The sequence below is a fragment of the Gobio gobio genome, assembly GCF_949357685.1.
Source record: "Gobio gobio genome assembly, chromosome: 10".
NCBI lineage: Eukaryota > Metazoa > Chordata > Actinopteri > Cypriniformes > Gobionidae > Gobio > Gobio gobio.
Window position 1 is genome coordinate 42,055,833 of NC_137116.1, and position 12,544 is coordinate 42,068,376.

Here is a 12,544-nt window from a genome sequence, read left to right on the forward strand (position 1 = left end):
AATTAAAGGTCACTACATAGCAAATGGCTATGAAAGACTAAAGTGTCTGGCTTTTAACAATGCTTATTTATAATAATAATAATTTTGAATGATTTAGATATAATTTATGTAATTATTATACCCGTAATCAATTACACATGTAGCATTTTAGTTAATCAATCATTTAGTTGAAATTAATTTAAATAGCTTATACAAAGGTCATACAAATAAGCTTTAAAATCAATAAATAAAGCTATAAAAATTACTACATGCGAGCTTAAATGTTCAATTCTCTCAAACAAAACAAATCTAACTTCATAACTTTTATTTGCATTGACGTAGTGAATATTTTCTTTAAGTTGTACACTTTCATAGACAGCACTTTTCTTCTTGCTGTGTAAATTTGTTTAAATTCTTAATATTTTTCAATCATGTAATATTCTGCAGAAGAGAGAAATGAATCTCGCTGCTTCTCTCGCGAGAAGTGAATCTCAGTTTCACTGATCTACAGCATGTGATTGGCTGTTCACTACTGATGTCACAGCTAAACTCCTAAACTCAAGATCAAAGCCTGAGTTGACAGAGAAAGCTTATGATCAGCATCATGGGACCAACAAAGCCTGAATAGATTGATTTGGTTTTGTCAACTCTAAACTAATCCTGTTACCCTGAGTTTGTTAAACTACCATCATGGTACAGTGGTACATGGTACATGGTACGCTTTCCTGTAGCTCAAACAGTAGAGCATGGCGCTAGCGACGGCAAGGTCATGGGTTCGATTCCCAGGGAAAGCAAGAACTGACAAAATGTAAAATGTGTACCTTGAATGCAATGTAAGTCGCTTTGGATAAAAGCGTCTGCCAAATGCATAAAAAAAAAAAAAAAAAAAAAAAATGTACAGGCTCCGGGTCCGGGGGACTTGCTCTGATGTGATGCTGACTTAAAGGCTTAGTTAACTTCAAAATGAAAATGTCCTGATATTTTACTCACCCCCATCTCATCCAAGATGTCTTTCTTCAGTCGAATAGAAATTAAGCTTTTTTCAGGAAAACATCCCAGGATTTTTCTTCACATGCTGGTTTTCAATTGCAACCAAAATGTTCAAGGTCCAAATCAATGCAGTTTCAAAGGGCTTCAGAGGCTCTGTGTGATCCCAGCTGAGGAATGGGTTGTTATCTAGCGAAACGATCGGTCATTTAAATAAATAAAAAAAAAATATATATATATACTTTTTAACCTAAATTGCTCATCTTGTGCTGCTCTGCGACGTGCTAGTGATTGCGCACGCACGAAACAAAAACGTCATACTAGACAGAAGTATAGCGAGGACTAATACAAACTCCCTTTACCAAAAAACACTTCATCTTCAACTTCAAAATCATCTGACATCGTTGTTTTACCTTTTTTTTTTTGGCTGCTAAAGGGCATTTGTATTAGTCTTCGCTTTGTAAACACGGGGCGGTACTTCTGCCTACGTCTATATGGCGTTTTCGACGTGATTGCGCAATCACTAGCACGTCGCAGAGCAGCGCAAGATGAGCAATTTAGGTTAAAAAGTATATTACATTTTTTTTTTTTTTTTTTAAATGACCGACCATTTCGCTAGATAAGACCCTATTCCTCAGCTGGGATCGCGCAGACCGTCTGAAGCCCTTCAAAGCTCTATGAAACTACATTGATTTGGACCTTCAACATTATGGTTGCAATTGAAAACCATCATGTGAAGAAAAATCCTGGAATGTTTTCCTAAAAAAAACTTAATTTCTTTTCGACTGAAGAAAGAATGACATGAACATCCTGGATGAGATGGGGGTGAGTAAAATATCAGGGAATTTTCATTTTGAAGTGAACTAATCCTTTAAGTCAAAAAACTCTTGCGACGGTGAGGTAGCCGTGTCTGATTCTGCAAATGTTTGAGTTTAAAACTCTGTTTTTATGTCTATAAATGTATGTGTATGTGTGTGAATATCCTCAAACTCTGACGATTTCAGTGGGTTATGTGATTTTAAAAAATATACACTATATTGGCAAAAGTATTCGGACACCCCTACAAATCACTTGGTGTTCAATCACTTCCATGTGTATAAAATCAAGCACCTATTCATGCAGACTGCTTCTACACACATTTGTGAAAGAATGAGTCGCTCTCAGGAGCTCAGTGATTTCAAGCGGTATCGTGATAGGTTGCCACCTTGCAATAAGTCCATTCGTGAAATTTCCTCAGTACTAAATATTATACGGTCAACTGCTAATGACAAAGTGGAAGCAATTGGGAACAACAGTAACTCGTAACCACGTAAAATCATAGAGCGGGGTCAGCACATGCTGAGGCGCACGTTGCGCAGAAGTCGCCAACTTTCTGCAGAGTCAATAGACCTCCAAACTTCGTGTGACCTTCAGATTAGCTCAAGAACAGTGCGTAGAGAGCTTCCTGGAATGGGTTTCCATGGCAGAGCAGCTGCATCCAAGCCTTACATCACCAAGTGCAATGCAAAGTGTCGGATGCAGTGGTGTAAAGCATGCCGCCACTGGACTCTAGAGCAGTGGAGACGTGTTCTCTGGAGTGACGAATCACGCTTCTCTGTCTGGCAATCTGATGGACAACTCTGGGTTTGGCGGTTGCCAGGAGAACGGTACTTGCCTGACTGCATTGTGCCAAGTGTAAAGTTTTGTGGAGGGGGGATTATGGTGTGGGGTTGTTTTTTAGGGGTAGGGTTTGGCCCCTTAATTCCAGTGAAAGGAACTCTTAATGCTTCAGCATACCAAGAGATTTTGGACAAAAATTTTGTGGGAACAGTTTGGGGATGGCCTCCCCAATAGAAATGGCCAAATTGTCCCCCCCAATATTTGAAATTATTGCACTGCTCTCCTGCACTCCATTATGCAGCGCTCCATATGTTAGGATGACAAAAAGGTTTAAAAGTAAAATTTTTAGTCTGGTCTGCCTCAAGTCTAACGACGCTCGTCAATATCAAAATGATTGAGAGGGCAAATCAAATCAAAGTAGGCAGGGTTTATGTGCTCTTTTGGCTCACAAAACAAAATGCACACAAACGTGTCCATGATTTTAATATACAATCATTGAACATATTTGATTTTAATGAAGACACAATTTGAATTAGAACCGGTAACCTTCGACACGGACCACTAAGAAATTCGAGTGTTAACAGTGGATCTATGTATTTATTTGCTAACGGGAAGATTCTCGAGACTAACGATATATTTGATGCAAATTAATGCAAACATTATTTTCAAATAGCCCCAAAATGATTATTTGCCAACTAGAAATAGACCTAGAATTCTCTGGACAGTTTGCGTGACACTAAAGAAATATTGAAATATTAATTCGCCCTAATATTTACACTGAATTGTTTCCTATCCCCTTGTGCACTGTTCCATTCACCGTGTATAAAATAGTAAATGTGTGAACGTGACCGATTTTAGCTAGCCTGGATGCCAGCCGAACTTAGCCCCACCCACAACATTTGAGGTCGGGAAGTTCGGTCTGGACTTGATCCTTGGTGGAGCAATTCGAACCAGAGCTGTTCGGACCAATGAAATTGTCAGGACGGGCTTTACACGATGACGGACATATGATCCACAGTAACGCCATCATCCACGTCACCAAAGAGCGCTTGGGTTGAATTTGTTTTCTAAATGGAGAACTTGTTCGTATATGCATTCACCTTTACTATTTCTCTCAAAAATGATGATCGTGTTGGTAAGTACACTCATCTTCTTCTTCTACTTCCAGCGTGCGTGCAGTTGAGTTCTGTTGACAACTATGAGTTGCTCAACATACGTCACTAACTCCGTTGCTCTGATTGGTTGTAGGTCTATCCAATTGAGTGCAGAGGCATTTTCGTTCCTGGTTCGGTTGAAACACGCCTCATAATCACGGCCCAATGGAGCAGTGTCAGACTCATATTCTGACTAGAATCTGAGTATGACGACATCAGGCTAGATTTTCGCCACAGCTTCAGCATCTATTTGGGGGCGGGACGTTGTAGATTCTAGAGAGCATTTGATTGGACAGAAAATCACACTAGCAAATCGATAACAGTTAAAGACTGACATACTAAAAAAAAACTTTTGATTTTGATTTCATTGTAACTTTAACAGAAGTTCTGATGCACGAAATCACATGAGACAATTAACTCATAACCATACGCAATAGATGTTTTTAAAATATAAACCATTTAAAAAAAAATATTTTCAGCATAAACATACATCGCTAGACTGGTAGTGAACATAATCTATAACACTTATCATTTATTTGCAACTTAAATGTTGCATGTATATGAAACAAAGAAGCAAAGTATCATAATGTAGCCTATAAACATTACAAGTAATGACCTATCAGAAGATATCAGCTCTGCTGTTGTTCATAAATTCCAGTAGTGAATGTGTTGTAGGCAATGAGGACGTTGTCACGTCGCCGGAAATAGTGTCATCAGTGTCCAAATGTGTTGTAGTGAGCCAGCGTCCTTTACTGTCCTTACCAGTGCCCGAATTCGTGATCACGAAATTGATTCACAAGCTCAGGAGCTAGGGCTGATTGAAACCCGTATTGTTCACCCAAGTAAAGCATCTTTGTGGTTGTTGTTAGCACGTCATAAGTCAATATTGCAGACGCATCATAAAAAACATTCAGGCACATTTAGACATGATGAATGTGTTTTTTTGCAGCCCATGTACATGTTTTTAATGTTTTGTTGCACTTGAATAAAGAAACTGGGCATTCTGTCTGAAGTGTTATGTTTGTGGGATTGGGCATTATAGTCTAATTATTTGGCTAGGCGGGTTCCAAAATTGTTCTGGACCCAGAGTTCAAGCAATTGCCCTGGATGGGACTTTAAAAACATCTTATCCTTTACTTTCTATAATTTCTGTCATCACTGTTAAAATGATAATGGTGACAGACAGTGTATCATCATGATCCTATATTGTGTTTATACAGCATGTGTGTGGAGAGAGAAATACACTAAGGAGGGAGTTTTTTTTTTTGACAAATTGTACAAATTTGTCCCCTCAACAACCTTGAGTAGTGACGCCATGCATGAATGTCAAGTAACATCGCTGATGGAATGTGATGTTGTTTTGGCAATTTAGCTCTCTCTACTATAGTATTCTCTTTAATTTGCTTCTCTGTGTTGTGCTGATATTTTTGTTAAATCTTTCTGAATTGCTGCATTTGAGAATTTTCCGTCGTAAGCTAGCCTAAAGGCTTAAAATTTAAATTTCAGTATAATATCCATACACTTTTGAAAGGGATGTTTAAATGATTGTGAATTCATCAGTGGTTATATTATAGATACTATAAAAGTAGATCAGTAAAAGAACAAACATTCTCAGTCTTGTTTCCGTAAGTTTTGTGTAGTGGAAATGTGCCAGGCATCAGCCACACTTCACACCAAACATAACAGACAAACACACAGTTGACTTGACTGATTTCACCATCAGGGGTTGAATGTGGATGGTTGGTGCTATTTTTTTCGACAGACAAAGGCAAAAGAAAAAAACGCTAGAGAGTGTTAGAGAAATAATGCATCTTTATTCATGTCAAAGGCCATTCTAAAACTTCAGCTTATGGTTTATTTCCCCTTATAATGAACATTTGAACCCGCACACACCCCATAGCCTATTTGCCGTGTTTTGCGCTCTTTAAATCATTCAATAGTTTCAGCTACTACAGGGTGCAAATTGTGATTGAAATGAAAAAGGAACCCGCCCTACTTGAGGTGTAACACATCATTACACCTGATGAATGCAGGTTCTGCCCACTACTGAGTACAGAACAGCATTATGAAAGTTTGAGGTCTGAACAGCTGGTTCATTGTGATGTCATATCCTGTGGACTTCCTGGGTGGAGGTGGTTGTGAAGAATGGTGTATGTGTGCCCGGTGTGCTAGTGGAAAGCCAGTGGCAACAACGTACTGTGCATGTTTTGTCAGTTGGTGAATAATATGAGGGAGGTGACACACAGACACACATACTTAACTTTCGGGAGTCATTTCTTTGGAAAGTCATTTGAAATTGAAACAAGCCAGAGCTATGGCATGTGGTCGTTCAAAAAGACCTCTTTCACAAAATATAAATGTATTTTTTTAAAGGATAACGCGCAGTCAGATAAAAAAAAAATAAACGGGTTGTTTTGTTATAATGACATGGGCATGAAATATTGATTTGAGCTGAAATTGGTTTATTTGTTGTGAAGAAAGCGTGATATGAACAGCATAGAATTAGCTATGTCTGAATTTTGTCATGGTATTTTGCTATCATATTGTGTTTTCAAATGATCTAATCAGAGAATGCCACTAGTGTTTCTTCAGCTTCAGGATGTTTTTTTTTAGTAAAACTAGCAGATTTAAAATTATTTTCTTTTTATATGAACATCACAGCAGTTTTTTGCTCCTTTTGAAATGCTGTTATAAATAGTTTAGCATTTTACTCCTGTCCCAGACCAGTCCATTGAATCTTACAGAAAATTAAACACTGAAACCTTTGTAATTTTGCACAAAACCCCCCCACATAAAATAGCACTTAATTTAAACATTTGATCTCCCCATCCAGTCCTATGCAAAGCATGCTGGGAACTAGAAATCCCCTGCCCAGTTTCTGCTAATGCTAGTAAAGAATTATCCATGCAATCCCGACACAAAATGGATTAGGTTAACTTCTATTTTAGATATAAACGTTTCATAAAAATTCTCATTATCAGTCATTTTGTTTACTTATCATTCTTTTACTCACTTTTCAGTTTTCAGGTCATCCTAACAGTGATTTACATAAACAATGGAGACAGATTTCTTTATTTCAGTCCTGTAGCAGGGCTTTTGCAAATTGGGAAATGTGAAAATGGAAGCCTGTTTATACAGATTCCTGACCCTCCACATTAGAGCAGCACAGCCCATGGAAACAGGGTAAACATTGTCGGCCTAATTAGCCACCGCAACTAAACAAAGGCATGGTGTGTTTTGCCGTTGTGGTTTTTTAGAAGGGAGGTTTGAGGTGGTGTGTTTGTTTGCTGGTGGTGTGTGATGGGTGACTTTTTTGGGCTTTGCACAATTAAGGTCTATGAGAAGTGAAGAGTGTTTGGAATTCTCACTTTTCCCCCAGACCTGTAGTTCAAGGACTGCAACACAACCACCGCCTAAACTGCTACCCTAGTGACAGCCATGGGTACACAAACTCTGGACGGCTGTTGCAGCAATAAAGAGAAAGGAGCGGTAGCTTCAAAGATTGTTCGTTTGTTCAGCTTTGCATTTAATCCTATATGGGACAAACATGGTCAACAGGAAAGAATCTCTTTCACATTGTATATTTTTCATTAGAGCTATTTTGCTATTGTCAAGTAATCGTTAATATTTACAGTCCGACTCCCAGTGTTTATTTGAGTAAAACTGTATTTGTTCCATATGGCCGTGTCCGTGTTTGTGTGTGTGAACATGTGACTGCAGCCTACAGCTAGTGAGTCCATATGTTTTCTTAGCTTATGTTCAGACCCATATGCTCCTGTATCATTTAGTGTTCAGAAAACGGCCAATAATTGAGGGTTTTAAACACATTCCTATAACTAGATTATCAATGCTGTCAAATGTAACATAAAGGCATACCTCTTCATATCAGCTGATATCAGTTCATAATTACTATTTATTCTGAAGGAACTCACTTATACTAATAATTGTCATGATTTATCCATCTTTAAGTCTTTCCTTCAAAACATCTGAACATCCCTGTTGTTCTGTGTGGGTCAGGTCTCAAAAATAGCACCTTTGTGTGAATTTTGTTAGGTGGCATATAGTGGGTGGATCTATGTAAATGAGGTGGTCCAGTGTTTTATGAGGTGACCAGGACTCTCAGTCCCAGTAGTCTTCAGGAATCTCAGCATCACCACAGCTGGAGCGCGTCCTTTTTAGACACTATTTTATCTTTTTTTTTTTGTATTGGCTAAAAACAACATGGATAGATGTGACTAGATAGTGTCACAGTTTTATTTTCCTAACATAAGGCATATGTCAGCTTTTAGGTTTTAGATTTTGTTCTGGCTATAGAGGGATTTCCCTCTGTCATTTCTTTTTCAACCCCAGTGTTGATATTATACACACAAAATAATCATGTTATTGGAGACGAACATGCGCTGTTTTCTTCTTCTTTGGAGTTCTTTTCTGACTGTGGCAGCATTTCACCCTGCATCAAGCCGATATAGCCTCTACTCTGGACCCCATCCACAATACAACTCCGAGAAACCAACGGCCAGGCATAAGTGAGTATCCATGAGTGAAAAATTCATTTTCAATTGATGGCACTGGCACAGACAGCCAAATAGCCGTTAAATACTTAATCATTTCAGACACATCTGGGAGGCAATGCTGCCCGGGACTGCTGCCCTTGATCTATTTACTGACATCTGTGTTGGTAAAAATATGAATGTTCATTCCATTCCATTCCAGTGAGGTGCTGATTAAGATTGTAGTTAAGAAAATAAGACCCATGACCCCTTAAATTAATCTACTGTAGACACTAAATACCTGTTGGGTTAACATTTTTCCAGTTTTGCATTAAAGTTGGGTATAATTTGTTTATTTTACACTGAGGTGCAGTCATAAATTTGCTAAAATTTGTTAAATTCATAGTGAACTGCACTTTACAACATGGTTCTATACATTAACATTAGTTATGTAGATATCATCATCAACAATAAATTATAATCTATACAGGTTTTGTTGATTTTGCTTAATGTTATTGTATAAATTGTTCTTTGTTAGCAGTAAAAAAAAAATAAAAAAATGTTAATGTAACTTTTAATATTACTATGTATATTTAGAAATTTATGTTAAACAGGATTAATACTTGCTGTAAAAGTATTGTCTATTGTTAGTTCATAACTATTCTGTTGTCTAAACTCTCTCTCGCAGGAACCACTGTGCTTATGTTGTGGAGAGAACGGTCTCATTCACTATTCAGGATGGAGCGACTCCCTTCATGAAGGCAGAGTACAACAAGTGTGCTTGGGGTCAAAAATGTCCAACTATAAAGTAAGACAGCTATTTATAATTGTTTAACTTTCATGCAATTAATGTTTGTATAAAAAATAACATTTAGTTCACAGATTTAGCTAATTTTGACACCCTGTCTATTTTTACAGGTATCGCACGTACTACAAGCCTATGTATAAAGTTGCATATAAGACTTTGACTGAGCTGGAGTGGAAGTGCTGTCCTGGTTATGCAGGTGTCGGTTGTACAGCGGTATATGGAATGAAAGCAAGGCCCCTATTCAAAGGACCAATGCCCTCTCAGAAGGGCCCTATGCCTCGTTTTAAAGGGCCCATGCCTATGCAGAAGGGCCCTATGCCTCCTTTTAAGGGGTCCATGCCTATGCAGAAGGGCCCTATGCCTCCTTTTAAGGGGTCCATGCCTATGCAGAAGGGCCCTCTGCCTCCTTTTAAAGGGGCCATGCCTGTTCAGAAAGGTCCTATTCCTTCTTTTAAAGGGCCCATGCCTATGCAGAAGGGTCCCATGCCTTCTTTTAAAGGGCCTATGCCTGCACAGAAAGGTCCCATGCCTATGCAGAAGGGTCCCATACCTTCATTCAAAGGGCCCATGCCAATGCAGAAGGGTCCCATGCCTTCTTTTAAAAGGCCTATGCCTGCACAGAAGGGTCAAGTGCCTTCTTTTAAAGGATTTCCCCATCCCAATTTCAATGGAAACCCCTGGAACCAACCTCAAGTACCATCTAATGGAATGAATGGATACCCAGGCCCTAATACTGGGCCCTCTTCCCAAGATACCTCAGTTGAACCTTATCCAGACCACCAAGAACTTGAAGTAGATTATCCTGAACCCATGCCAGAGCCTCAAGATCTTGGCCATGATTTAATCCTAGAAGAGAATGAGCCAATCACAGAATACCAGGATCCTCAGCCAGATCACCATGGTTCTATGTCAGAGCACAGTGAAACAGAGCCTATTTCCAATGCACAGGCGCCCTCTGGTGGCAGTGAAACAAACCAAGGTAAATAAGCATTATGCAGTTGCACACTCTAGTATATACAGATGTTTTTGTGTTGTGTTCCCAAATAAATAAACAAACAATATTCATTCACAGATCATGATGACAACATTATCGAAGATGAGCGGTTGGATAGGATAGAAGAGGATGTGCAGCGACTCACTCTTGGTCTTGAGACTCTCCGTGGTACAGTGACTGGACTGGAGAACAGCTTGCGTGCTTCCCTCCGTGAAGATGCTAACCGGATGTTGACTGCACTAATTTCTGCAGCACCCAGCCCTATCGCTGCTCCTTCCCTGTCTAGGGACTCTTCTGTGGGATTCGGAGATCTACCTGGAGGTGCGCCGGATATTGAGGGTTCAGATGTGATGGGGCATTTCCCAAACATGGTCGATTTGGCTGAAAAGGTTTCAGAGCTGCGAGCAGAGCTTGTGGCAAAGGCATCTGAGCTGGAAGGGTTGAGAGGAGCAGTTGTGGGTCACAACAACACCCTTCAAAGACTGTCAGAAGGTTCAGTGAACCTGACTCAAACTGAATTCCAAAAGGCCCTGGAGACACTGGTGGAGTCCAAAATGAGTGAAGCTCGGGTGGCCATCTTAGATGGCTTTGAAAAACGCGTGGAGAGTGCTGAGGAACGATGCGAGGGTCGCATGGCTGAGGTGCGGGTCCAGTGCAAGCAGGAACTTTTGAATGGACAAGATCAGATTGAGCAAGTTCTAGACATAAGGGCCATAGGATTGAGGACGGAACTCCAAAAACTTCAGTCTCAGCTTCAAGACCTGGAACCTGAAGAGGGTTGCTGCATTGCTGTATCAGGTCTAACTGAAAGGCTAATTCATGTGGAGCAGTCAGTGGGTGGCTTGAATGAGTCCCAAATACACCTACGTGCCGAACTTGGTGGACACAAGGATCATATAGAGGGCATGTTAGAGGGCCGACTGGCTTATGTGGAATCCAAGATGAATATTGCATTGAATCAAGAGGATGTGAGCATTAACAAAAGATTGCCCACCGACCTGGAGGCACAAATAGAGGGGAAGCTTAAGGCTCTTGAAAGTCGGCTCTTGGCTGCAGTGGAAGAGTTAGGTAATGTCACAGCACCAACTTTGCTAGAGGGTCAGCCTGTGCCTACACTGGATACAGAAGTAGAATCACTCAGAAGAAGTTTTGAGGACGATTTGGACCGTTTACAGAAACAGCTTAAATCCATAGAGGTCATGTGCACTTCATCTTGTGTTCCACAGCCTGTTCTTACAGGATATGCAGCTCCTTTGGCAACTGAGGAGGAGAGAATTGAGGACAACCACAATGAACTGAATGGGAAACTTGATTTACAGGTAGAGAGATTGAACAACCTCAATGCCACACTACATAACCTGCTTGTCCAGTTGGCGGAGAAACAGGAGGAGGTAGGTCTTCAGGGTGAGGTGACCCTGCTGAAAGTTCGTGTGAACTCTGTTAACAGATCTCTCTGTGGCTTGCAAGAGTCTCTTGGCACTGTGATCAGAGAGGTCGGCCACACCAACCTCACCTGGCAAGAGAGAGAAGAAAGGCTTGCACAGCAAGTCAAGGGTGTGGTTCAGCTGGTGGGACGACAGGCATCTATGTTGGGTACTGGGGAGCGAAAGTTGACCCGCCTGAAAGGGGAACTCCAAGATCTGCGCCGCAGAGTGGCTGGAGAGCTACAGGGTTGTCGCTCTACTGCCCTGGGTGTCCAGAAGGAGGTAAATGAAGTTGGGGGTCGTGTTGCCCGTGTGGAGGGTCAGTGTGGAGGGCTGGCACACCTGGCTGATGACCTTGAGAGAATTCGAGGAGAGCTAGAGAGGCACTCTGATGGGTATCTGTCTCATGTAAACAGCACCCTTGTTAACCATTCCCACCAGCTATCCGAGCTCAAAGATAGCATTCAAAACTGCACTGGACCATCTGGGTCTACTAGGAAAGCTGGGGACAATTTAGCTACAACACAACAAATGGGAGAACAACACACAACAGAACCAACCTATCCCAGAGGAGACCAGTTTGCAGTCCCCACACAGCACAGGGGTGACTAGTAATTCAAGTGCACTTTATAATGTGCAGACAGTCTATACTCAAGACATATACTATTATATAGTATCTTTCTCAGGAGACTTTTCTCTTACCAACATCTGTTGTATAATCTGTATTGTTGAAATTCACTCTTCCCAGTCTGTGGTGTTGCTGTATTGTATTGTCTTTTAATCACGTCATTTATATACTGTATATATATATTTTTTTTAAACATTTACTTAGCAGTTTTAGGGTTGATTCATTGTCTTACTGTGTTCTTGTGAATATTTTTATATAAATTGAATGTCTGACTTTACAAATGTTTTTATTGTAGGACTTTTTAAATTAAAGAGACTGTTGCGTTTATATGGTAGATTCAATATTTCTGGAACATGCTCCAACAACCTTTGAATTATTTACTTTTTTGTTACCTCTTTTTACTTTTTGTGTTTGTACATTTATATGTGGTTTGTGAAAGCTGGTTCTTAATAAAATGTTGAAATCTCACTTTGGTTTATGA

General features: G+C 40.1%; 1 protein-coding gene across 1 annotated transcript; it reads left to right on the top strand.

Moving 5' to 3' along the window:
- Window positions 1–8,096: 8,096 nt before the first annotated feature.
- emilin3a (elastin microfibril interfacer 3a) lies at window positions 8,097–12,530 on the top strand (the record flags this gene model as incomplete). The annotated part of the gene is made up of 4 exons (XM_079827102.1): window positions 8,097–8,245; window positions 8,898–9,017; window positions 9,128–9,996; window positions 10,090–12,530. The coding sequence occupies 4 exons, from the start codon at window positions 8,097–8,099 to the stop codon at window positions 12,045–12,047; spliced, it is 3,096 nt and encodes a 1,031-aa protein (XP_079683228.1). The 3' UTR covers window positions 12,048–12,530.
- Between the last annotated feature and the right edge of the window lie 14 nt (window positions 12,531–12,544).